The following is a 27,653-nucleotide window of genomic DNA, read 5'->3' as shown; positions in this document are numbered from 1 at the left end:
GTCCCACAATCCTGGACTGAGAAGCTGCTCAGAACTAGCTTGAGAGCACCTGGGGGCTCTCATCCATATAACCCAGGGTGGGAGCAGGCATAGGACCATTCCCTGAAGTTGAGAACTGAGGAGAGGCATTGTGTGGTAGATTGATGGCAAAATGTCATCCTGTATCCATACCCCTTGAGACTTTACACTCCCATCAAGAGGGCCCTGAGTCTTGTCTGACCTAGCGACTTTGACCAACAGGCTGCAGCAGAAGTGGCCATGTGTTGGTTCTGAGTCCGGGTCTCAAGTGACCTCTGTGAACATAACCAGGGTGGCCTGGTGGGTTGAGACACCATATACAGGAAAGCCCGTTGCCCCAGAGGCCATCCTAGAAGACCTCCTTACAACCAGCAGACTCCAAAATGTGAGGACATCAACAAGCAGAACCCTCTTCCTCCCCCGCTGCCTTGTAGATTCATGAGTAATATAAATGCCTGACCAGACTGGTCCTGGCAGTTTCTTTCAAGACACCCACTGCCCTCGGGATATAGGTCAAATTTGTAACTCTGGTCTTTGTGGTCCTGGCACGTGGGGCAGGCAGTCTCTCCCCCATTTCCCTTCCCCTGGCTCTGATGAACTCGGCTAAGCTCCGAGGTTGCTTCCTCAGGGAGACCTCCCAGACATCCTGGTTGAAAGGACAAGCTGTTTTCCTTCGGTCTCCATCAGGCCCCAGAGAAGAGTCCCAGGACCAGGCATTCGCAGGGACGGACCGACACACTCGGCCTAGGCCCTGGCACGAGGGGGAGCTGAAAGGCGCCAGGTCTGGTTTTCAGCCGGTAATCATACACCCTGGGTCCTGGGCACGTTCCTCCCAAACGCTTCTTTCACAGGCGAGGAAACGCCATCCCAAAGAGGGGCGCGGAATGGCTAGCCTGGGCTAATGTCCAGCTCCGCGCCTTTGGCTGGCTGCGTCTTGCCTGGGGCAGAGCGGCGGATGTGCCCGGTCGTCACCTATAAATGGGAAGTCATACGTGGGCCGTCCCCGGCAGCACCTGAACAGTTAGGCGCTACTGCGCGCCAGGCACTCTGGCTGTGCTCAGACCACGATTCCCGAGAGGCCTCGCGGGACAAGCGCGCCGTCAGCTCCTCTCGCGGGAAGATGGGAGGTCCAACGCGCCAGCGCGGGCGGGGCCGGAAGGAGGAGCGTTTCAAAGTGGGAATAGATAGTTTTCTCGTCCAATAGGATTGAAAACGTGCCCCCCTAACAGGCGGACCGCTGAAGTAGGGGCAGCGGTGGCCAATGGGGACGCGCAGGGGGCGGTGCCGCGGACCCCGGAGCGGAAGTGGGTTGCTGTTGAGGCGGCGGCGTCTTGCTTGAGGCGTTCTCCACGATTTGGAAAGGTGCTTCCTCTTTGAAGAGCTTTGGCGGCGGGGCCGGCGGACCAGGCCAGCTCTTGGTAAGGCCAGGCTTCTCGGAAAGGGCACGGCAGGTTAGGGCCCGGGCTGATGCGTGGCTTAGGGTGCTTCGCGGCCTACAGAGGCCTTTGGCGCCTTCCGCTTGGGGAACCGCCTTGCGCGGCTCGACCGGGCTGAGGCTCCGTAGCGCGGCGGGGCCTCACTGGGACCTCGGGCCACCACTGCCCGCTCCGCACCGCCGTCCACGCGGGTGTACCAAGCCCAGCTTGGCGTGGGCAACGGAAATTGGGACGTCTCCTTCTGGGTCTTGGCTCACCCAGGCGAGCCGCGGCTGCGAGACGTAGTCTGTAACCTGAGAAGGGAAACTGAGGCTCGGGGAGGGGCTGGAACGCGCCCAAGGTCACTCGGAGAGTCGGCGCTCCGGTTCGGGGTAAGATGCGGCAAGGTTTTTGTTCTCTGCTGACGACGCCGCCTTTGTGTGTTCCCGCGGCCACCCTACCGTCGTGAGGCCTGCGAGGCGGAGCTTTTCCTCGGTTGGGATGGGACTGAGAAGGGATGAAGGCCTAACTTTGGGAGCGCCGAGCTGGAAATGTGGAACTTGGTAGGGCCTCAGCTTCCGGGTGCGCTTCCGGGCCTGGTCGTTGGTGAAAAATGTGTGACGGAGGCCTGCGGCCCAGCGCTCCACCTCTGGGTCCCTTCACCTTCCTAGCGCCCAGGTAGATAGGTGTACAAAGATTGGATTCGCGAGACACCAAACACAATAATACCTGTTGAATACCATTTTTTCACCTCCTGATTCATCGAGAGAGGAGGGGGAAAGTGGAGCTTGGGCAAGTTGTTTTTGTTTGTAACTGTTTTTGTCTTATACTTGTTGATACCCACGGATGTTCACAGTTTTAATCTCTGTTCTGCTTCTGTACCAAGTTCTTGGGCCAGACCTAGGGTCTCACTCAGCTATAGATCTTTGAATGCAACCAGCTGTGCAACTGGTTGTAGAGACAGGCCCAGAAAGGTCAGGTGGTCTACTCAAGGTCACACGGACAACTAGTAGGTGGATCGAGTCTAGTTTCTGACTGCAGGATCTGACCTCTTAGTTCAGTGACTCGAGTTCTGGCAGTACTAACAATGAAAGGTAGAGCTGTTGAAGGGAATCTTTTGATGTTGTTTTTCCTGGTAATTTCCTTTTTTTTTTTTTTTTAATTTTTCTTATTTCAGAATAATATGAAGTTACATAGGATTAGGTTATGTGTAAGGTAAAGTCCCAGTTGTAGTTGTTTCCTTAACCCAGGACATGTGCCACATAACAGTGCATTGTTCACCTTTGGTTGGGAACTTGGCTAATGCTCTCATCTTCTTGAATTTAATTTTTTCTCTCTAGTGAGCACTGGTTGTTTTTTTTTTTTTTAGAGACAGAGTCTCACTTTATGGCCCTCAGGAGAGTGCCATGGCATCACACAGCTCACAGCAACCTCCAGCTCCTGGGCTTAAGCGATTCTCTTGCCTCAGCCTCCCGAGTAGCTGGGACTACAGGCGCCCGCCACAGCACTCGGCTGTTTTTTTGTTGTTGTTGCAGTTTGGCCCGGGCTGGGTTTGAACCCGCCACCCTCGGCATAGGGGGCTGCCCAAGCGCTGGTTGTTAATTCACTGGTTTCAACTTAGTATTTAACACTTGCGATGCTTGTTTTAACATTCCTGTGCTACTTAGGAGACTGTTCTCCAAATCCATTCAGGTTATTACAAAATCTCCATCTTTTTATGGCTGAATAGTATTCCATGGTGGTGATTTGCTTTGTAATGGGCAGTAAGACATTGGGTTCAGTTTTACCTATGAGTTCGAGGTGAATAGGAACAATCAAGTGGGAAAGATATATTACTGATTTTTGTATTACCTGAACTTGAACCTCCAACTCTGGATTCAGAAATCTTATTTTAATAGTGTTTATGAACCTTTTTTGTTTTGGTCCTCCTGAGACAGTCTCACTTTGTCACCCTCGGTAGAGGGCTGTAGCACCATAGTTAACAGCAACCTCAAACTTCTGGGCTCAAGCCATCCTCCTCCCTCAGCCTCCCAAGTAGCTGGGACTACAGGTGCCTGCCACAATGCCCAGCTATATCAGCTTTTCTTAAAGTACCACCTTTGTGAGGAGCTTTTTAGATGTTCTTTTCTTGGTCATTCTTTTACAATGTGTGTGTGTATCCTAGCATTGTAAGGAAAATGAACTTTTTTTTTTTTGACCTCTTTAACAATGCAGATGTTGCAGTATTGTTAGTTGGCTGTCTGACTCCAAGTTATTCTCACTACATGTGCTTTCACTGTTTATTATGGGGTGCCTTGAACCATGCCCACACAAGATGGCAGTATTCTAAGTTGGTTTCTGGATGCCAAACTTTCTTCTTGGGATTCAGCAATGAACAAAATAGGTTTGTTTGTTTGTTTGTTTGTTTGTTTGTTTCTAGAGACAGTTTCACTTTGTTGCCCTTGGTAGAGTGCTGTGGTGTCACAGCTCACAGCAACCTCCAGCTCTTGGGCTTAGGTGATTCTTTTGCCTCAGCCTCCAGAGTAGCTGGGACCACAGGCGCCCGCCACAACGGGCCGGCTATTTTTTGTTGCAGTTTGGTGGGGGCTGGGCTTGAACCCGCCAGTGCCCCACTCATAGGTGCTGCCCACAAAATAGTTTTTGTAGCCAGGTGGCGTAGGTCACGTCTGTAGTCTTAGCATTCTGGAATGCTGAAGTGGTAGATCACTTGAGCTCAGGAGTTTGAGACCAGCCTGAGGAAGAATGAGACCCCATTTTTACTAAAAATAGAAAAATTAGCCTGGTGCAGTGGTTTCTGTAGTCTAAGCTACTTGGGAGGGTCACTTGTGCTAGGAGTTTGAGGTTGACTGAACTACAATCACACCACTACACTGTAGCTGGGGTGGCAGCAAGACTCAAAAAATTATGGTGCTGGTCTTCCTGGAGGTAAGGAAGGGTGGAGGGAATGAGAGCTAATCCCTGCAAGCAGAACACAGGAATACTTCATTTTTTATTGCACTTTACAGACATTGTGGGTTTTTTTTTTTTTTTTTTAACAAGTTGAAGGTTTGTGGTAACGATGCATTGTGCAAGTTTCTCGGTGCCATTTTCTAACCGCATGTGCTCACTGTGTCTCTTGTCACATTTTGGTGGTTCACAATATTTCAGACTTTTTCATTATTTTTATGTCTGTTTTGATTTGCAATCAGTAATCTTTGATGTTTCTATTGTTACCGGACAAAGAGGGTCCGGCCACCTCTCACTGTCAGCCAATATGCAGAGATGGGGATAGGTCTACCAAACTTTGTCAGAAGGCAGGGATTCAGGAGAACAGTGAGAGTAGCCTGTTCAAGACTGTTCTATTCTTCCATTTCCAAAATTACAGTTTTATACATAAAAGTTCAAAGCAAAGATCACATTCACCCTTATTTTAAAGAATAATCAGCGTAACTCAGGGACCTATTGCAACATTCCAATTCAAAAGTTAATCTCCTAAATCAATCCACCTAAACTACTCCAGATAGGCATTTTTAGGGTGGAAGCCAAATTTACAAAATAGTAAGAACGGAGATGGGGGCAAGGTCAGGCAGGACCTAAACTGACCAGACCAGCTGTGTCATGTCTGCCCTAGCCTGCCTGACTCCATGTTATTCTTACTAACTGTACTTTCACTGTTTTGTTATGGGGTGCCATGAACTATGCCCGCATAAGATGGCAAACTTAATCCATATATGGGTGTTCTGACTTCTTCAGCCTTTTCCATTCTTCTCAGGCCTTTCTTTTTTTTTTTTTTTTTTTTGTGGTTTTTGGCCAGGGCTAGGTTTGAACCCGCCACCTCTGGCATATGGGACCAGCCCCCTACTCCTTGAGCCACAGGCGCCGCCCTCTCAGGCCTTTCTATGTCCTGAACCACAACAATATTGAAATTAGGCCATTTAATAATCCTACAATTACAATTCAAATTCATCTCTTTAAATCAAAAGTAAAAGTGATTATGCTTAGTGAGGAAGTTGAGATAGGCCAAAAGGGAGGCCTCTTACACTATTTAGCCAAGTTGTGAACACAAAGGAAAAGTTCTTGAAGAAAATTAAAGGTGTTATTCTAGGGAACATATCATTAGCTGAAAGAAAAATAGTCTTATTGTTGACCAATCAAACCAGCCAGGACATTAGCCAAAGCCTAATCCAGAGCAAGGCCCTAATTCTCTTTAATTCTTTGAAGGCTTTCAAGGCTAAGTGAAGAAATTGCAGAAGACAAGTTTGAAGTTAGCAGAGGTCGGTTCATAGGTTTAAGGAAAGAAGCTGTCTTTATAACGAACGTGCAAGGTGAAGGAACAAGTGCTGATATAGAACCTGCAGCAAGTTATGTAGATCTAGCTAAGATTATCGATGAAAGTGGCTACATAAACAAATTTTCGAAGAAACAGCTTTTACATGGGAAGAAGAGGCCATCTAGGGTTTTTATACCTAGAGAGAAGTCAAGGCCTACTTCAAAGCTTGTTAGTGGCTCATGCAGCTGGTGGCTTTTAAGTTAAGGCCAGTGCTCATTTAGAAACACCATTCTGAAAATACTAGGGTCCTTAAGAATTATGCTAAATTGGTTTTGCCTGTGCTCCATAATGGAGCAACAAGGCCTGGATGACAGTGTATCTTTTAATAGCATGGTTTACTGAATATTTAAAGCCCATTGTAGAGAACTGCTCAGAACAAAATATTTCTTTCAAAAGATTACTGTTCATTGTCATTGTACCTAGTCACCTAAGAGGTCTGATGGAGAGGTACAAGGAAATTAATGTCTTCATGACTGGTAGCAGAAACAACCATTTTGAAGCCCGTGGATCAAGGAATATTTTTGATTTTCAAATCTTAAGAAATATGTTTTGTTAGGTTATAGCTGCCACATACAGTGATTCTTCTGATGGATCTGGGCAATATAAATAGAAAACCTGGAAACAATTCACCATTGCAGATAGCATTAAGAGCACTCAACGGGTAGCGCCTGTGGCTCAGTGAGTAGGGTGCCAGCCTCATATATATGAGGGTGGCGGGTTTGAACCCGTCCCCGGCCAAATTGCATCAAAAAAATAGCCAGGTGGGAGGCTGAGGCAAGAGAATTGCCTAAGCCCAAGAGCTGGAGGTTGCTGTGACCTGTGATGCTACGGCACTCTACCGAGGGTGACAAATTAAGACTCTGTCTCTATTAAAAAAAAAAAAAGAACACTGAAGTCATGGGAGGAGGTCAAAATACCATTATGAACAAGAGTTTGGAAAAGTAGTTTAACCCTCAAGGGTGACCTCGAGGGTTTCAAGACTAGAGAACGATATGGTGGGCATGGCAAGAGAACTAGAATTAGAGGTGGAGTCTGAAGATGTGACTGAACCTGAACAGATGAGGAGTTGCTTCTAATGGGTAAGCTTTTAATTAAAGTATGTGTGTTGTTTTTATGATAGTCTACAGTATAGTGTAAACATTTATATGCACTAGGAAACCAAAAAACTTCATAGGACTTACTTTATTGTGATAGTTGCCTTATTGTAATGGTCTGCAACTGAACCATAATATCAAATATGCCTGTGTGGCAATTTTTTTCTGGAGTTGGGAATATGACTTAGTTGTCTATAGAAGTTACCTTTGGTTTGTGCTATATCTCCTGTTGAGTAAGTCCTTACTTAATACTGTCTCTTACAGAACCACCTACTAAGTAGTTGTGGTTAGCTCCATATTACTTATCATGAGGCACAAGGAAAGCAGGGCCATTGCCTAGGGTCACACAATTAGTGAGCAAAGCTAGCATCTTAACCTCTACAGATTTGTTCCTTTTGTTGGGTTTTGCTGTGTCATTCACTTTTTTTGCCCTGCAAATGTTTTTTTTAAGGAGCACATGTATCTAGCAGCTTCATATATATACATATATATAATAGTAAAAATAAAACTTACAAAATGGGGATATTTTATTTTTGCCCAAGAAGGGTCTCATTATAAATACTCTCAAGGAACTTAGTGGATTCTCAGTGACTATGTTATATCCCTAAAGAATCTAGTTGCTGTTCCTGAGTTTGCTCCTTTCTCTTCATCTAGGGAAAACAGTCTTAGGGCCTCTGCATTTCTCTGTCTGCTGCAACCTACCTCTTTAGCCAAACTTTTGCTAAATTCTGCGGCTTGTTGTGGCCATGTTCTTTGTAACTTGTTCTAAGATTTGCCTCCTTTCTAAGTACCTTATTGATGCCTTCCAGTGTTTATTCTGGCCTCCTACTTACAAGTTGAAAATACTTTAGGACGAGATATTCTCTCCTATTCTGCCATGATGATCATCTGTTGTTTTCCCTAAGAGACAGGGTCTCACTGTGTTGCCCAGGCTGGAGTGCAGCAGCTCTTCACAGGCACAGTCATAGTACGCTGCAGCCTTGAACTCTTGGGCTTAAGCCAGCCTCCTACCTCTACCTCCAGAATAGGTGAAACTGCAGGCATGGGCCAAGATCATCTGTTTTTAAGTCTCTCTTTGTTTCTTTTTGTTGTTGTTGTTGTTGTTGTTGTTGTTGCTTGTTGTCATTGTTGATTTTAGCTGGCCCGGGCAGGTTCAAACCTGCCAGCCTTGGGTGTATGTGGCTGGCGCCCTACCCACTGAGCTACGGGGCACTTCCTTGCCTTTGTTTCTTTTTGGTGACTATTTTTACTTGCAATGTGAAGGCTCCATTTCCCCCTATCTCTGAAATTCTTTTATTTTTCTTTCTCAAAAACACCCTGCTATCTCTTTCAAACAACTGATGACATTGATAATTTAATTCAATGGAAAAAAATCCTTGCTTATTCCCATGTTTGTCCCAAGTGCTGTGCTAAGAGGAGGGGATGCCATGATAAATAATTGATTTAAAGTTATGTGTTATGTTAAAGAAGTGCAGTAGAAGAAATGGTTAAATCAGGACTGGAAGAAGCAAGAGAAATGGAAGTATTCGATGTGAGCAAAAATTTCTGCCCTTAAAGCATGGGCAGAAATTCCTCAAAGTAGGGTAGAAACGGCAGTCCCTTGACCGCATATCCAGTATTGTAGGAGAGAACCTGGGATGGAAGACTGGCATCCTGGTGCCTACAGTGAAGTACAGTTCTGCTTTTGTTGTTGTTCTGCTTGGAAGCATGAATTGATTTCATTGAGGTTGATGATGTTAAGGAACAACTTGAACATAATGGGACATTTTTTTTTTTTTTTGCAGTTTTTGGCCGGGGTCGGGTTTGAATCCACCAACTCCAGTGTATGGGGCCGGCACCGTACTTCTTTGAGCCACAGGAGCCGCCCATAATGAGAATTTTTAGTTTGCTGTGAAGTTTCTCTTTTTTTTTTTTTTTTTGAGACAGAATCTCACTTTGTCGTCCTTGGTAGAGTGCTGTTGTGTCATAGCTTACAGCAACCTCAAACTCCTGGGCTCAAGTGATTCTCTTGCCTTAGCTTCCCAAGTAGCTGGGACAGCAGGCACCCGCCACAACGCCCAGCTATTTTTAGAGACAAGGTCTCACTCTAGGCTTAGGCTGGTCTCGAACTTAAGAGCTCAGGCAACCCACCTGCCTCAGCCTCCCAGAGTGCTGGGATTACAGGCGTGAGCTACTGAGCCCGGCCTGCTGTGCAGTTTCATCTGTCAGACATACTAGGTAAACCCAGACGTGAACCAAGCCATCGCCAGCTAGCTTGGTTGGCTTCATGTGTGCACCCGCCCATGCACATCTGATGCCACTTCTCAACTCATGCCCATTTACACAAGTAAGCTGTAGGGCCTTCCTTCACAAGATTAGTACCACAGTTTGTCACTTGTGTTTCTTAACCATTTAATTGAGCACTGTGCTGCTGCCATTTGCTGCTGCTGGATTATTTTGTGTGTGTCACTGACAAAGGTTTTGAGTGCTGTGCCACAAATTTCCATTTTTTCCATATAAACCCTGTGGAGTTTTGCACTGCAAGATGATTTTTTAAGGAGCACATAATATCTGTAACAACGAGTAGAGAAAGTGGAGGAGCGAGTTGGAAAATTAGGTTGGCTACATAACATGAATACTTTAGGCAATGCTCTGAAGGCAGGGGTTATGATCATTTGGGAGCACTTGCTGTGATTTTGGCTCTTTGGAGGCTGATGATTTATATTAATATTTATTTATTTAGAGAGTCTCACTCTGTCACCCTTGGTAGAGTGCCGTGGCCTCAGCCTGGCTCACAGCAACCTCAAACTGCTGGCCTCAAGTGATCCTCCTGTTGCAGCTTCCTGAGTAGCTGGGACTACAAGTGCCCACCACAACGCCCAGCTACTTTTTCTATTTTTATTTTATTTTATTTTATTTATTTTTTTTTTTTTGAGACAGAGTCTCACTATGTTGACTTCAGTAGAATGCTGTGGCCTCACAGCAACCTCAAACTCTTGGGCTTAAGTGATTCTTTTGCCTCAGCTTCCCAAGTAGCTGGGATTACAGGCACCCGCCACAACCCCCAGCTATTTTTTTTGCTGCAGTTGTCGTTGTTTAGCAGGCTCGGGCTGGGTTTAAACCCACCATCCCTGGTGTATGTGGCTCGCACCCTAATCACTGAGCTACGGGCACCGAGCCAACTTTTTCCGTTTTTAGTAGAGGTGGGGTCTTGCTATTGCTCAGGCTGGTCTCGAACTCCTGAGTCAAAGAGATCTTCTTGTCTGGACCTCCTAGAGCGCTGGGGTATGGGCATGAGCCATTGTGCCGGCCTTCACCCCAGGTCTTGATCCTGAGTTTTCTAGCTGCTGATGGACCTCTCTTCTTGGGTATCACATCCAGCTTTACTGAAACTGCTCTCATCACCAGTTCCTTTTCTTCTTTCCTTCATTCGGTTTTGGCATCATCTTACATGGTGACTAGCTAGGTACTTTGGTGTGAGTTGTTTCTTTCACCCTGGAAGCTTTAGGAATCCCTGGATTCTGGCCTTCCCAACCTTTCCCAGTTAGGAATGGCTGCTGCTCCATACCAGCTCTTTTCTTAGTGACAGGAGCACTGTCAGCCACCCACGGTTCCCCCCAAGGTATTTGTCTCTTTAAATCTGAGCATCTGCTTTGGTCTGAGCCTCAGCTAGGTATTTGTACATAGTCCTGCCAAACCAAGTGGGGGCCAGGGTTGCTGGAGGATGGTGGCAGCAAGGGTTCCTTTCTGGACCTACTACATTTGAGAAATCTGGAAAACATCTCATTGTTCCTTCTTGTTTATAAATACATCTGATTCTAGCATTAACATAGTATTTAGTAAGAGTGTGGGTTCTGGTGTCACACTGCCCTGGTTTAAGTCCAAGTTACTTAATTCTTGGTCACCCTTAGCTGCCGTGTGTGCAGAATGGTTCCTGCCTCCGTACAGGGTGATGGGAGGAGTGTGTGTGCTTTTAGAAAGCACAGTGCTTTGTGTGTAGGAATGACCTGTAAGTTTCAGCTATTACTGGTCCTGTTATTCTGATGACCTGTGCCACCTGCACGATCCAGAACCTGTCCCATGACTCTGGCCTCTCTATTCACACACTGGGGATGATCTGCTAGAAATGTTCCTTGCTCACCTCTATACCCTGCCTTCCCACCTTCTGTGCCTTCTCACTCCTGAGCCTTACTATTCCCAAAAGAGGAAAACCATATTTGAAATGAATTGCTATGGCTAGGCTTGGTGGCTTGTGCCTGTAATCTTAGCACTCTGGAAGGCCAAGGTGGGAGAGTCTGCAGACACTGGGCCTTTACGTGGCACTGTTCCAAGGGCTCTCTTTGTGTTAGCTCTTGGAATCTTCACACACCTGTTGAGGTCAGTGCTGTCCTTTTTTATAGGTAAGGAAATGGCACAGACTAAAGTAGTCACAAGTTAGGATTTGGGGGTGCCTGTATTTCAGTCCTAACTGTCAGGCTGCAGAGATGTGCTGTCTTGGCAATGCCAGCTTGCCTTCACACACCGTGCTCAGGAGTTAGGACACAGTGAGGAACCCGGGAATGTTGCCATGGGAAACTGCTTTAGAAAGGTAGGCTGGCAGAGGGTAGTGTCCAGAGACGGGAGATGGGTTACCAGGGGATGTGGTCCACAGGAATGTGACAAGGCAGCAACACTGAGGGAGAACAGAAGATCAGGTGTGAGAGCCATCCTGTCATTTCTGCCACCTAGATCTCTCTCAGCTATGTCTACTTCTTTGCAACTCCATGATCATCCTAGGTCAGTGAGTCCCCAGTGTAGCCTCTGGGATAGCACCATCATTATCACCCAGGAACATGTTAGAGTGCAATTTGGGGGACCCAGCAGCCTATGCTTAACAAGCTTTCCAGGTGGGACTGATACAGGCTCAAGTTTGAGAGCCACTGTCCTCAGACTATGTGACCATAGGAGTCTTCTTGCAGTGGCATTCTCTCAGTTCCTCAGCCTTGCCCCATGTCCAGGACTCCCAGCATGGGAATCACATCTCACCTTCCATAGCTGAGCTTCTGGCTTTAAGGTTTTGTTTCTCATTTATTCCTTCACCTACTGCATCCCTGACGCTGAGTTTACTGTGTTCAGTTGCCACCTCACAGTGGGCCCTGTGAAACCTACGGATGTCTCAGTCTCTGCACCTAGCACTTTCTCTACCCTCTGTGGAACCTTCCATCAGGTTTCCTGATGCATAGTTTCTCTGCCCTTCATTCACCTGTTGCTGACGACATAAGTCTTAGCTGGACACAAGGTGCTTCAGGGTGTGTGTCTCTTGCCTCTCGAACTTGCAGACTTGCTCTGGAATCTGCTTAGCCTTGGAAGCCCACACCCCACCCCCATTACTGAGGAGTTGGTGTGTTCATATGTGGCCGCTCCGTCTTTTCCCAGCACCTGGCACAGGACTCGGCTAGGTTGGCAGGGGCCTAGATGAAGGCACAGTAGTTCCAATTGCAGGCTTTGGGACCAGGAAGCCCTTTATTCAACAATAATATATATATTTTTAAATATGAATGTGGGATTAAGGATGCAAATGGCATGAAGTGTTCAGCAAAGCACCCAGATGACAGAAAGGACTAGTACATTATTGACCTGAACTTTGTTATCAGCGATGCAGAGGCAGCATTTATCAAGTCAGTATCGTATCTTTGTTTTTTAGGACTTGAAGATACTAGAAATCTGTCTGGCTCCAAATTCTTTTCCAAGCCAGAGGAGAAATAACTGATGGGGATAAGAGGTTGAGAACATTCAACTCCCCTGCAACCTTTGGTACAGATTGCTGCTGCTGCTTCTGTAGGTCAGCACCAAAGAGCACAATGAGTACAGTAAGTTATTTTATTTTTGAGGCTGAACAACTGCCTTATTGCTATAGCACATTAATGATAGTACCACATGGGTGCTTCTGAGTTACCTTAGTTCTTGAAGGATTGTGTTTAGGGGCCTTCTGGTATTTAAACCAAGTTGCTTGTTTTAAGCAGGTTGTCAGGGGTGGTGTCTAAAGACAGGAGGCTGTCTGTCCAGCCAGAGCATTTTGAGGCTTCTGTACAGGGGTTTATCACATAGTTTTGCCATAACTGATATTTAATAGAAATTTTATTTCATTAAATTTCTATTCACAGTATGTTTGGGGTGATTTCTCTCTCTGTAAGCATTCAGTATTACAAAATCTCAAGTTTTGAAAGGACCCCAATGCCAGGAGGGCTATGTCAACTAATGTGGTGAAAATGTGTCAAATGGTCTATGAACCAAGTGTATGGTGCCCCATGATCATATTGATGTACACAGCTATGATTTAATAAAAAAAAAAAAAAGAAGTAGTTAAATAACAACATTAATACTAATATTAAAAAAAAAAAAAAAGAAAGAAAGGACCCCAGCTTCAAATTTACTTGCTGGCTTTTAAATCTTAGAAGTGAACTATTTCCATGTTGGCCTTTTGTTCTTCATAAAACTCTGTCAATCTGGAGCTCATGTGACCGTTGCTTTTCCCAACCTTATTATCTTCAGAGAAAGCGTCGTGGTGGAACAGTAAATTCTAGACAAACTCAGAAACGGACTCGGGAAACAGCCTCTACTCCTGAGATTTCTTTGGAAGCAGAACCCATAGAACTCGTGGAAACTGGTAAGGTTAGAGGGACACCCGTGACTGCTGGGTATTAAGGTGGAAATCTGTGATGTGCGGAGTGTGCAAGCTGGAGATAGAACCCGCATGGCCACCTGCTGGCCATGGAGCCTGTATAAGTCTGAGCCTCTGTTCCCTCTTCAGCAAAGGATTCTAGGACTTGCAGCCTAGAGTTGTCATAGGCCAAAGTGAGTCCACTTAGAGGAGGCTTGGCAGGTAACACCACACGGGGCTCACCGTAAGAAGGGCTCTTGTCTTCAGAAGACCTGTGTAGTCCAACTCACCATTCACAGCCAAGTGCTAAATTGAGCAGTGGTGCCCCCCTGGAACCCTAAGATCTCTGCAGGTTTTAAAATAGCAGTTCAGCTGGGCTGACCATTCAGCCCTTTGGTAAAGTTCTGCAGGGAAGAAAAGACTGCCCTGGCTCACCTTTTGTGTTTGAAATTGCTTTGGTTGACCTTGTAAGGTATAAAGACAGAAAATCTGCCAAGAAGGCAAACTTGTCAACAGAGCTCCCAGTGGTGGAGCTTGGTATAGGCAGAGGCCAGATTGGGTTTTCTCCTTTTGCCTGCTCCAGAAAGTGTCAAATGGCCTTGGCTTTTTGTAGATGAAAATTGTTTTTGTAACTGTGATGCCTGAAAAACTGAAATTTTAAAGAGAAGGAACTTAGTATGAGATAAATTTCATGGGCCACGCAGAGTAACAAAGTTCTCTGTGTGGTTTTTGAGTTTGACTTCTAACCGTGAAGTCCTAAAAGCCTTAACTTAGTTTACCTAGAGGCTAGGACCCTTCCATCCCTAAAGTTGGTACTGTCCTCAGTTGTGACACTGAGTCTCTCAGGCACAGGAAGGATCCAGTCGCTTCCAAGTGTGGCGCTTATCTATAGGCAGTCTTAGCCCATGGCAAGGCTGTTCGCTCATACTGCCCATTGGATCACTGGTTTTATAAGAGCCAAGAGTGTGTTCACCAGAAAGAGAATGGTTTGATGAATTATTGTATTTCAATGTATGGATTACTAGGCAGTCCTTTTTAATAAAGAATGTAAGTTTCTATAAATTATATTGGATATCTATAATCTATTGTAGTTTTTATTCCTGTGATACTTTTTATTATTTTATTTTATTTTTTTGAGCCAGTGTCTCACTCTGTCGCCCTGGGTAGAGTGCCATGGCATCATAGCTCACAGCAACCTCACACTCCTGGGCTCAAGGGATCCTTCTGTCTTGGCCTTGCTAGTAGCTAGGACTATGGGCACCCACCATGAAGTCTGGCTAGTTTTCCTATTTTTAGCACAGAATGGGGTCTCCCTCCTGCTTAGGCTGGTCTCAAACCTCTGAACTCAGGCAATCCACCCACCCCAGCTTTCCAGAGTGCTGGGATTACAAGTGTGAGCCACCATGCCCAGCCTCTGTGAAACTTTAAATACAAGAAAATAAGACAAGTTAAAGTATTTTAAATGTATTATGAGTGATTTTCCTTGACATTAGACCAATACTACTTCTAAAAATCTTAATCTCAGTACTGTGCACAGTACTTTTTAATATTAATAGTAATCAGAAGCAGAAATGGTTGTAAATCTTTTCTTTTTTCTTTAGACAGTCTCACTTTGTCACCCTCAGTAGAGTGCGGTGGTGTCTCAGCTCACAGTAACCTCAAACTACTGGGCTCAAGTGATTCTCTTGCCTCAGCCTCTCAAGTAGCTGGGACTACAGGCACCTGCCACAACGCCCGGCTATTTTTAGAGATGGGGTCTCTCTCTTGCTCAGGCTGGTTTCAAACCCATGAGCTCAGGTGATTCCCTCACCTTGGCACTCCCAGAGCACTAGGATTATAGGCATGAGTCACTGCATCTGGGCCTTTTCTTAGTTTTTTAAGTGGATAGTGTGCTATGGCTCTTGCTTATAATTGCCATTAATTGCCTGGTCCATGTCCTCTACTTAACTTCATCTTGTGTTCAAGTGTATGTCCCAGTATATCCTAGGGCTCAAAAGGCAAGCTTCACAACAGGCCCAACCCACATACCATAGGTTGTAGGGGGCTAATAAATATTACTGATCTCCATCCAAATTGGGTGGGGCACTCAAGAGGGAAATGGAGATTAAAAGCCCTCCCTACATTAGCTGATGACCTTACTAAACTAAGCATGACTTTGGGCCAAGTGAAGGTGGTTCCCCTGCTGGGGTGAGCAGAGGTTTCTGGCTGGTTCATCCTAAAGAGAAAGGCCCTTAGCTGAGCTTGCCTTGTGCCTTCTCCCAGGTCTCCTGGCAGGTGAGTCACTGCCTCACTCCTGTGAAGAAGCAGGTGGGCACAGAGTCACAGCCTTGTGGAAGTGGGGCACCATGGGATAGAGGTGTGCACAGACACACATACACACACACACACACACTGGTAGTAAATTCATAAGAACCTTGTACCCCCACTTGTCACAAAATTCTGCAAGGCCTTTATTGGTTATTACTCCTGAAAAGGGGATTAGTCCTGACACTCTTTTCATAGTGTACTTCAGGAACTTTTAGTTGGGTAGAAACCTGTACTACATTTGTAATCAGATCAGTGAAGCTTAGATGGATGCACCTTTGCTTTGCTTCTAATGCTTTTTGAAATGCTTTCTTTTAAAGCTGGAGATGAAATCGTGGACCTTACCTGTGAATCGTTAGAGCCCGTGGTTGTTGACCTGACTCACAATGACTCTGTTGTGGTAAGTGTTATGAGTGTGAGAATCAGCCATTTTCTGTGTATGACTGAAAACCTTGGCCACAGATTATAGGTAAAGGTTATAGCTTGTGCTAAAGAAGTTCAGTCATTTAGTGACTATAGTCCAAAATGGAAAATGTTCTGGTAAAATCGTTTATTGTGACTATGGAGTAGGTCTGAGTAAAAGTGGTTTGGAAACAATCTCAAGGTTCTGACGTGTTTTATGTCCTTGATTCCACAATTTACACCGCCTGTGTGGCCTTGGGCATATTCCTTAGCCTCACTCACTTCATCCATAGTATGGGGGTAAGCCACCCATGTCTGTGGGATATTGTAAGAATTAATACAGTCAAGGTGGGTTTATGTCCTCCCGGCTGAAGAGAAAGGGGATGTTTGGTCCGCACTGCCAATGAGAAATCTTTATTTATTTATTTATTTTTGCAATTTTTGGCCGGGGTCGGGTTTGAACCCGCCACCTCCAGTATATGGGGGTGCCGGCACCCCACTCCTTTGAGCCACAGGTGCCGCCCCAGTGAGAAATCTTCTAACTCCAAGAGCAATTGCTGGTTGACTTTGCCTGGGGAAGTGGGGGTGCAGCTACCCTGCATTGCCATCAGATACCTTGGCTGTGTTCTGATGTCAGGGAGCCCAGGAGGCTACTAGTGTCCCCTTGCCATGGCATGAGTTTTGGCTTCTGGCAGGGTGCACTTGGGCCCCATGCATAGCCTGTGGGGAATGGGGTCTGGTCAGGATGTGTAGAGAAGTTAGTTCTAGGAAACCTATTCCATGGTGCCTACAGGGTGCCCACCTGGCCACTACAAAGAATGCTACTTAAGCATTTTTTGATAGTGTGCCAAGACTGACTTGGAGAGTGGAGGTGGTGATCCACCTGACAGTGGTGGGTGGGACACGGGTGCAGTGAGGTGGGGGTTGGTTGCTGTTCGATGAGTTTCCCTTGGCCCTGGGCTCATTGGAATGGATTTGTCTGACCTGGCTGAGGCGAGTGTGTCAGAACGGAGACAAGCTGTAAGGCACTGCTCCCGGACTGCTTAGAACATCAGGGTAGAGTTGTACTGAGAAGTGTCAAGACTTCAGAAAGATAAAAAGGGTAAGGACAGGTAACTGTCTTGACAGATTTGGACTCTGGTCTTGGTTTGAAACAACTGGTTGCCCTGTCACATCCACCACCCCCAGCCATACTGCCTCTAGCATTGACAGGATCATGGCTCAGGGGATGTTGGCACCAGTTGGGAGCTGGCAGTATTCCTGGAGATAGGTTAGAACTGTCTGAGACATAAGTAGGAGTGGGTTTAATCGTGAGTGGTCTCTGCTTAAGTCTCATTCGTGTGTTTTCTGAGGAACATACAAACTGTAATTTGCTGGCAAGTCCCTGTGGACTCTCTGGAGTTCTAGAAAGCCTAATTTGGCATATTGGCTGATGCCTGCAACCTGCTTGCTGATGAATGCTGCTAGAAATAGTGCCTGCTAAGTTGCAAAGTTCTTTTTTTTTTTTTTTTTGAGACAGTCTCACTATGTTGCCCTCGGTAGAGTGCTAATGGTGTCACAGCTCACAGCAACCTCTAACTCTTGGACCTAAGGGATTCTCTTGCCTCAGGCTCCCAAGTGCTGAAACTAGGTGCCAGCTACAACGCCTGGCTATTTTGTTTTGCTGTCATTGTTTAGCAGACCTGGGCCGGTTTCAAACCTGCCAGCCCTGTTGTATGTAGCTGGGTGCCCTAACCATTGAGCTACAGGCACCAAGCGTTGGTGCCACTGTGGCCCCCAGTTACCTTTGTTGGTGCCTGCTGCGGCACCCTGTCACTGCGCAAAAGAAACAGCCAGGACACGGGTTAGAAGTACAAATGCTTACAAGAGGTGGACTTCCCATAGGTGTGGGGAAGCCCTGAGTAGCCTTTTTCTGAAGCATTATACAACAGATGTGGGGGGCCCACACACTAGGATCACATGCTTAATGATCACTACTGTTTTTTCCCCGTGGGTTCGACTCCCACCCTGTTGCACCACAAATGTCCAAGGTTCAACACCTGCTTCCTAAGGAGCGTTAATGCCATTAACATGTGCAGTAGCTTGAGGCTTGTTTCCAGGCTGCAAAACATTTCCATGCCAGCCAGGAGATTGTCCCAGGCCCAGTGCCTCCCTCAAGAACCAGTGATGGCTCATATAAGCCTGGTGCTCAGTTTCCTACAGCCAAGCCTTTTTTTTTTTTTTTTTTTTTTAATTCTCAGTGTCTGCCTACAGTGTACCTGACTTGCTCTCCCCGCCAGGCTCAGGGAGACAGGATTCTGCCCACAAGAAAAAGACAAGTTGGCATCCATTCGATGAAAAAACATCATCATTTCCCCTTTCACACCTCTTTTTGTTTGTTTTGAGGACTAGCCTGCAGTTGCCACATGAACTTCCTCCCTGAGCTTCCCTTCCATCTTTCTGGTTCCCTAGGTGTAGGCTTCTACTGTGGCCTTCCACTTCCATTAACCTGGGCTGCTAGTTAACCATTGTAAGTCCTGTGTTCGGAGGGACAGGAGAGCTGTCCTGGGAGTGAGTGGATGACCAGAGGCAGGTTGGTGGTTAAAAAGTCTTGGCTTAGGAAGCAGGAGTCCTAGGTCCTAGTCTCAGATCTACTGGTTGATGTGGTTAGAGGTTTTCTCTCAGACTAGCTGCCATGTCCCCAGCTATAAAGGAAATGGTGGGTTTTTTTTTTTTTTTTTTTTTTTTTTGAGACAGAGTCTTAGTATGTCACCCTCGGTAGAGTGTTGTGGCATCACAGCTAACAGCAACCTCAAACTCTTGAACTCAAGCAGTTCTCTTGCCTCAGCCTCCCAAGGAGCTGGGACTACAGGCTTCTGCCACACAATGCCCACCTCTTTTTGTTGCAGTTGTCATTATTTGTTAGCTGGCCTGGGCTGGGTTCGAACCCACCACCTTTGGTGTGTGTGTGGCTGGTGCCGTAACCACTGTGCTTTGGGTGCCGAGCCTAAGGAGATGTTTTGGACTTTATAGCTTTCCTTATTCTGTTTTTTTTTTTTTTTTTTTTTTTGTAGAGACAGAGTCTCACTCTATCACCCTCTGGTAGAGTGCTGTGGCGTTACAGCTCATGGCAACCTCCAGCTCTTGGGCTTAGGCGATTCTCTTGCTTCAGCCTCCTGAGTAGCTGGGTTATTCTAATCATAGTTTAAGTGATGATTTTAGTAAGTCCAAATTCCTATTTATTGATGTATAGTGAGAAATAATACCTGAGTTCAGAATTCTACCTCTGTGAGCAGGTCTGCTTCAGAGGCCTAAGAGTATTAACTCACGACAGGGGCAGCTTTCAAATGAATTATGTTCAGGGTGACCTTAGGCTCTGCTTATAGGACAGTATGAAATGGATGAAGGTAGCCATTTCAAATTTGCAGTGATGTTACCAGTTCCATCAGGATCTGTTGGAATAGTTTACGGTTTAAGTGTGCTGAGTCCTAGGAGTAGCTGTATATCTCTAAGATAAGATAGGATTTCCTGGGGCGGCGCCTGTGGCTCAGAGTAGGGCACAGACCCTGTACGCCGGAGGTGGCGGGTTCAAACCCAGCCCTGGCAAAAGAAACTGCAAAAAGGAAAAAAAAAAGATAGGATTTCCTGAACTCTGGGACCCAGGGGCAGCTTTTGGGACATTGGGAAACTTCTTAAGACTAGCAGTTTTGCCCCAAACTATCCAAAGCCCCTGAAGAATTAGGGAAAATGAAAAGTGCTATAAGATGCAGTGAGACTTTGTACATGCCTTTTTTGTTAAGTTTCCCTCAAAATTTTGTTTTTGGCATTGTATAACCTTAGAAACACTCTCACCCCTGAGTCCAAAGGTATGAGTATCATTTTTTAACCTCAAACTCTTGGGCTTAAGCAATTCTCTTACCTCAGCCTCCCAAGTAGCTGGGACTACAGGCACCTGCCACAATGCCCGGCTATTTTTTGTTGTTGTTGTTGTAGTTGTCGTTTTTTGGCAGGCCCCGGCCAGGTTCGAACCTACCAGCCCCAGTGTATGTGGCTGGCACCCTAGCTGCTGAGCTATAGGCGCCGAGCCTATATGAGTATCTTTGATTTTAAGTAGATAAACACCAACCTGTTTTCTAAAGAGGTTTACCAGTTTACACTCATACTAGTATTGGAGGTTCTTAGTGTTCCACATCGTCATCACCGCTGACAAGGTCGTGCTCTACCAGCTGGGGTGCAGTGGTATGAGCATAACTCACTGCAGCCTTGAACTTTGGGTTCAAGTGATCCTTGAGCAGCACAGCCCACCATGCCTGGATAAGATGCTTGGTTGGGTTCTTTCTTTCCTTTGTTTCCTTTCTTTTCCTCCTCTCCTCTCCTTCCCTTCCCTTTCTTTGTTTCCTTTCTTTTTCCCCTTCCCTCCCCTACCCTCTGCTCTCCTCTCTTCTCCTCTCGTTTCCTTCCTTGCTTTCTTTCTTTCTCTTTCCTTCCCTCCCTCCCTCCTCTCTTTTTCTCTCTCTCTCTCTTCCTCTCTCTTTCCCCTCCTTCCCTCCCTCCCTCCCTCTGTTGCCTAGGTTAGAATGCTGTGGCCTCATTCTAGCTCACAGCAGCCTCAAACTCCTGGGCTCAAGAGATCCTGAGGATACTTTGGAGCAAAACTGCTAGTCTTAAGAGGTTTCCCAATGTCCCAAAGGCTGCCCCTGGGTCCCAGAGTCCAGGAAATCCTATCTTAGAGATATAGGGCTACTCCTGGCACTCAGGCAGGACATTTAAACTGTTCCAACAGATCCTGGTGGAAATGGTAACATCACTGCAAATTTGAAATGGCTGTCTTCATCCATTTTATATTCCCCTATAAGCAGATCCTATGGTCACCCTGAAATTAATTCATTTGACAGATGTCCCTTGTCCTGAGTTAATACTCTTAGGACTCCAAAGCAGACCTTTCACAAGAGGTAGAATTCTGAACTCAGAAATTCTGAACCTCTCAAGTAGCTGAGACTACAGGTACCTGCCACAATTCCCAGCTAATTTTTCTGTTTTTAGCAGAGACAGGGTCTTGGTTTTGCTTAGGCTGGTTTCTTAGAGCTCAAGCCATCCTCCAACCTCAGCTAACGAAGAATATTAGGATTACAGATGAAGTCACTGCACCAGCCTCCTGTTTTTTGTTCAGAAAATTTTGTTAAGATTGGAATTACTTCTTCCTTGAGTCTTTTGTAGAACTCTTCAGTAACCATATAGTTTAAACCTTAAGTTTTAATCAGTTTTGGGGAATTTGTTAGTTTCACCTAAAATTTTCACTTTTATTGGCATAAATTTGTTCATAATGTCTTTGTGTGTTCTATGGAATCTGTAATGTCTCTTTTCATTTCTGATATTGGTTATCTGTATTTTCTGTCTTTTAAGATTATTATTATTAGCTTTGTTAGATTTTTTCAGAGAACCAACTTTTAGCTTTGTGGATCCTTTCTCTTTTAAGTTCGTCCCCATTTCATTTCATTATTTTCTTTCTTTGTGTGAGTTTATTTTGCTGTTCTCTACCTTACCGATTTTCATCATTTCTTTTCCAATAATAGCATTTAACATTATGTTTTTCTTTGTATCTTACAGATTTTGGAATTGGTATTTTATGTTCAATTTAACATATTTGTGAAGTGTATATTTATTTTTTTTCCCTTTTTCTTTTTAAGAGACAGAGTATCATTTGTCACCCTCGGTAAGTGCTGTGGTGTCATAGCTCACAGCAACCTCTAACTCCTGGGCTTAGGCAATTCTCTTTCCTCAGCCTCCTGAGTAGCTGGGACTACAGGTGCCTGCCACAACGCCCAGCTATTTTTTTGTTGTTGGTTGCTGCAGTTTGGCCGGTGCTGGGTTCAAACCCACCACCCTCGGTATATGGGGCTGGTGCCCTACCCACTGAGCCACAGGCACCACCCAAGTGTATGTTTCTTAACTTGCAAATATGTGGATTTTCTTTTTGTTGCTGTTTCTTTGTATTACTACATTATGGTCAGAATATGGTCATATTCTGTATGTCAGTTCTTTTATGGTTGTTGAGACTTGCTTTAAGGCTTCATCTGCACAAGGGTGGTTCTATTACAGTAAGTGGACAACTTTAGGCCTGGACTTTGGTTTCTGTCTTCTGTTCATTCTTACAAAAGCAAGCTTTAAGTTTTTAAGAATCATCTGCGTTTTTCCTCTAGATTATAGTTTCCTTTTGAATTTTGACCAGTTTTTTTAATTTGTTCTTCCTTTCTGCCACCTTTTTGTTTATATAACTCTGTATTTTATCTTGCTTTGGTTGTTTTCGGTTGGAAAAGTAATGAAAATAAGTAGCCTGCTATTTATTGGAAATCTCTGCTTATGTTTTCCATTCTACTGGTTTTTCACCTGGTTTATTAGGTGTGTTAGAATGTCAGGTCACTTTTCATGAACAATTGCAACAGGCCAGTCTGCTCTGGCTAGAAGTGATGTAGTGATGGAAAAGACATGGCACCCCACTTTAAGGAATCAAGTTCTTGAGCAGTAGCTTATTGAAAATGTTATTTGCTTGGGCTGTTTTCCTTAATTAAATGTCAAAACATTGTCTCATCTCTCTTTTTTTTTTTTTTTAAGTGTCAGAGTCTCACTATGTTGCTCAGGCTGGCCTTCAACTCCTGGGCTCACAAATGTTGGGATTGTGGGTGTGAGCCACTGCCCACAGCCAGAAAGTCTTTTTTAAGGTCCAGATGATTTTCCTAGAATCATTTTTTGGTCTCTTTCCATAGTGTGCTAATGAATTGTGCTATTTGTGTTATACTCTGATTTTTCATTTATGACTCTGTTGAGAGAGTTTTCCTTGCAGGCAAGAATATAGCCCTGTCCAGCTCTCTGGTTGGAGTGAAGGACATAAGAGGCACACTGTTGGAATGAGTGGCCCAACCTGAGTACACTTGAAGAAAGGCAGGCTCAGATGTCACATCCAAGAATTAAGAGAACAGTTTTACATGCATTGGAGATAGATCAGGTACCTGGCTAGAAAGCTATTGCAGCTACTGTATTACCAATACTTCAGTGCTACAGATGACGGTAATCAGTTTCTGCATGGTTTGTGCAACTGTTGGACATAAGAGTAGCCTTTTGTCTGGGCACAGTAGTTCACACCTGCAATCCCAGCACTTTGGGAGGCCAAGGTAGGAGGATTGCTTGAGACCAGGAATTCAAGACGAGTCTGGGTAACATCTCTGCCAAAAACATGTCAAGTGTGGTGGCATGCACCTGTAATCCTAGCTATCTGAAAGGCTAGGGCAGAAACATTGGTTGAGCCCTGGAGTTTGAGTCTATTCTGAGCTATGATCAAGCCAGTACACTGTAGCCTGGGTGACAGAGTGAGACCCCGTCCCTTAATAAAAAGTAGTAGTCTTTTGTGAGCACAGCACAGTGGTTGGAGGTGGCTGTTTTTTCCAGCAGAACATTGTGTGGTGCTGTGACTTGGAGGATTGTCTAAAGCAGGCGTCTCAGTGCTCTCACTAGATGAATATTCTTAGAAATGCTGGGGATCAGCTGGAGTGCAGGGATGCCAATGACTCCTGCTACTTGGATCTCTTATGGTTTAGGTATTCAGAGGCTAACTGGTGTTTTAGAGACATGAAGAGTTCTGTTTCTGGCTAAATTCAGGGCTTTCCTCAGGGACAGCACTGCTATCAGTGCCTCCTAGTCTGGGCCCCTTTTTCTAGATTTCATGTGGATGGTACCTTGTGCCAACTCTGCTAAGTTTGGTTCTAGTGGGGAGGTTAACTGATTGTCCCATATTTCCACCGTCCCCTTCTGTACTACTCTCTGAGAGGAAGGGGGAACACTTTTCTCTCACTCCATGTGTATATTTGATAGTCCCATCTGCAAAATAAAGTCCTTTATACTAAGAACTGTGTTATTCCCAGGGTGGCAATTTGTACCTGTGAGGGTTCAGTTTGGGAAACAACCCACTCCAATTATTCTAAGCTCATGTGGATTTTAATATGTGGAAGGAGTTACTTACATGATGTTGAAAAGCCTAGAAGAGTGGGCTCCAGGCTGAGTCCCCAGGAATACTTCTGGCCACTCAGCACTGACCTGTCTGGGAGCTGTTGTATTTGCTCTAAGCAGAAGGTCTGGAGGTGGGTTCCACTGCCTGCACTAACATCTTTGCATTCAAGTAGACACTACTGCAGCTCCTGCCTGGAACTGCTTTTTGATAACCCTAGCTGTGACAGCCAATAGCGATGCTCTAGCAGCTGAAACTGGCCTCCACCCTGTGCCCTGCCTATAGCGTGAGAACATCTAATTGAGGGAACTTAGTCCATATTTAGAATCCCTGTTGCAGAAGAACTGCAACAGAGTCACTGCAGGGCAAGGCACTGTTAGAGGGGCAGCCCCCTGCCTCCACCACAAGGGTGGCTGAGGTGTGGTGGGCTGCAGCACTTAGGGTGTGAGCTCCTATGCACGCTGACGAGGAGGGGAAAGCTGTGCCGCTGGCCACCCCTTAGATAAGTGTTCAACCTGACCAGAAGGTGGAAGAAGTGACCAGGTTTGAAACTGTTATAGAAGAAATGGTCTAGTTTTGTTTTTTGTTTGTTTGCAGTTTTTGGCTGGGGCTGGGTTTGAACCCGCCACCTCTGGCATATGGGGCTGGTCCCCTACTCCTTTGAGCCACAGGCGTCACCTAGAAGAAATGGTATAAATGTAAATGCTGAGCCATTGAGCCAGGGGCTTGTCAAGTTCTCCATAACTTTTCACATAGGTCTCAGGAAACAATACAAAGCTGAATTGATCTCCATCCTTGCTGTGTGCCATTCTCATTGGTCCACACATGGTGGCCTGCTTTGATTTTTTTTTTTTTTTTTTTTAGTAATGTATTAGCACTGCAAACCTTCCTTCAAATACGGGCTCTCTACCTGGCAGTGGCCTGAGTTAGCTGTAGCCGCATGAGGAGAGCATGTGAGAATAGTCGCGGCAGCATTCACTGAGTGCCATCACCCAGGTATCATGCTGGGTGTTCACCTTCTCACTCCATCTTCATGGAAGCATAGTGAGGCGCTTCCCTGGGCCATGGGCAGTCCGTGGTGTGTGGCTATACCTGTGCTCTGAGACACCCCACCAAATGCCCAGTGGGGCACGGCACAGCACAGCAGCTGCTAGGGATAAAGTGACCTAGAGAAGGTGCAGTGATTGCTTTGGAGAGGTACACAGATCCTCTGGGGGTTGGTAAGGGCCGGGGACTATGCTGCTCACAAAAGAATTTCGCAGAAACAAGAAACGCTCCTATTTTATTGCCTAAGTCAAACTGATTGCTTATTTCTCTTTTGTTTTTCTTCTTTTAAAAGATTGTTGATGGTGAGTGATTTCATCTCCTTTTTCACTGGGTTTGGAAAGGGATGGGTGAGGGCCGTGGTGCTACAGGCCCTGCCAGACCGTCCTGAAGGGGTCAGAGAAGTCCAGGTGGGGAGATGATGCTGTGGTCACGCCTGCACAGTCAGTCCTTTTGCAACTGCTGAAGAAGCTGTACCCCATCTCTGAGCCCTGAGCTAAAGCCCTGCCTGGGGCCTACTGGATTTTGGAGAAGGCGGATGTCTCTAGACTACTCTGTAGCACAGGCACTGCAATAGGAATGGGGGGTTTCTCCTGGGAAGACGAGACAGTGGCTGTGAGCAAGACCCTGGGCAGGACCTCTCCTGGGGGTGGGTAACAGGGCAGCAGTTTCTGAGTTTCTAGGCACGGAGGGGGGTTCTTAGAGGAATCAGGGGGAGAGGTGGGGATGGTGACAATAGGAGCCTCCAACCTGAAAATTTGACTCTTACCTTAGAAAGAAGAAGGCCAAGGAGGAATGCTAGGAGGCTGCGTCAGGACCATGCCGACAGCTGTGTGGTGAGCAGTGACGACGAGGAACTGTCCAGAGACAGAGATGTGTATGTGACCACCCAAACTCCCAGAAACACCAGGGATGAAGGTGCTGCAGGAGTGAGGTACTACCACATCTGCTCTGTTGCTACCATGCGTGGGTAGAGGGCTAGGGTATAGGAGTACTGTGCTTCTCAGCAAATCTGAGTCCTTGGCTCCACCTGTGCCCAGTAGACGGATGATTGAACAGTGTCCACAGTGGGGGCCAGCTATTCCCACAGTGACCAGGTGTGCCGGGCACTGACCCAGTGGGGGTGAACAGGCCGGGTGCCCCTGCCTCCGATAGCAGGAATGCTTGAGGGGTGGAACATCCCCAAGCCCAGACTGGGATCCTCGAGGGGCCTCCACATGAGCAGAGTGACCAGGCTGTCTGCATTATTGTTGCTCCAGTCTCTTTCCCTTTTTCTTACGGTAACCCCTCCACACCCCTTTGGGGCAGCTGGCTTTCCGGAAAGTCTCCTGGATGTCAGTGCTAAGCCAGGGCAGGGGCGTGTGTGAGGATGTGGGTACTAGCAGAGGTGTAGCTGAGTGTCTGGCTATGCTGACACTGACGCGAAACCCTGTGGTCCCTGTGGTCTTAGGCCGTCTGGTACTGTCAGTTGCCCTATCTGCATGGATGGATACTCTGAGGTGAGTAGGCCACACCATACCTTCCCTGCTTTTGGTTTCTAATTGAGTGAAAGGTAAGATCTTCTCATGAGGGATTTGACACCCCTACCTGCAGTCATGCCTGGGCTATGGCTTATTGTGTGTCTTTGGGTGGGGGGGAGAATGTCCCTTGGACCATGCATGCAGCCTTCAGCTTCAGCCTGTGTATGCCCGGAGTGTCCCTGTGCCAATGTGTTAGTCTCTGTGTCCCTGTCCAGGCCCTGACTAGGAGCTCCTCCAATTTACTGGGGCCCCTGAACTGCCATTGCAGGGGGCTGTGGCTCCCACCTGCTGCTTTGTCTGGCAGAGCCCACCATGCTCTGAGACTGCATAGCAGGTCCCCTAAACTCTCCAGAGCTCCCTGCTTCTCCTACCACAGCCCAGCCCTTCCCTCCTCATCAGTCATCTGGGAGATGGGCAAGGGTGGGGTTCCCTGGGGGTGGCTGCTGCTCTTTGACAAGGGCTACCTGAAGGCTATTCCTTTTACTGTCTTCTAGATTGTGCAGAACGGACGTCTCATTGTTTCTACAGAATGTGGCCATGTCTTTTGTAGCCAGTGCCTCCGTGATTCTCTTAAGAATGCTAACACTTGTCCAACTTGTAGGAAAAAGATCAACCACAAGAGGTACCACCCCATTTATATATGAAGTGTTGAGAGCTGCTCGGGAGAGACAGATGGACGGACAGACAGCCTGGCTGGGTTCTCCGTATGGTATCTGCCTCCATTGTCCTGAGCTCAAAAAACCAACATCTGAAGTGTAAACTGCTCTTTTGTTTCCAGCCCTTCTTAGACCCTTTTGTTTCTCTATTTTGATGCTGTGGGGCTGGACCCAGGTCTGGACCCAGACAGGGCTCTCCCTCTGCTCCCACAGTCCTCTGGTTCTAGAGTTGGAGAAGGGGAGCCAGGCACACTGGACTAGAGAATTAGGGTTCCTCTCTGTTTTCGGAACCTG

At 46.3% G+C, this 27,653-nt stretch overlaps 1 protein-coding gene across 1 annotated transcript; it reads left to right on the top strand.

Annotated features, from left to right (window-relative positions):
• Positions 1-1,287: 1,287 nt before the first annotated feature.
• On the top strand, positions 1,288-27,347 carry RNF4 (ring finger protein 4). Its single transcript, XM_053577985.1, has 8 exons — positions 1,288-1,436; positions 12,499-12,664; positions 13,347-13,461; positions 16,080-16,159; positions 25,479-25,488; positions 25,958-26,117; positions 26,634-26,682; positions 27,198-27,347. The coding sequence occupies exons 2-8, from the start codon at positions 12,656-12,658 to the stop codon at positions 27,345-27,347; spliced, it is 573 nt and encodes a 190-aa protein (XP_053433960.1). The 5' UTR covers positions 1,288-1,436; positions 12,499-12,655.
• The last annotated feature ends 306 nt before the right edge of the window (positions 27,348-27,653 follow it).

The sequence above is a fragment of the Nycticebus coucang genome, chromosome 23 (genome assembly GCF_027406575.1).
Source record: "Nycticebus coucang isolate mNycCou1 chromosome 23, mNycCou1.pri, whole genome shotgun sequence".
Lineage (NCBI taxonomy): Eukaryota > Metazoa > Chordata > Mammalia > Primates > Lorisidae > Nycticebus > Nycticebus coucang.
This window is presented reverse-complemented; position numbering and strand designations above follow the sequence as displayed.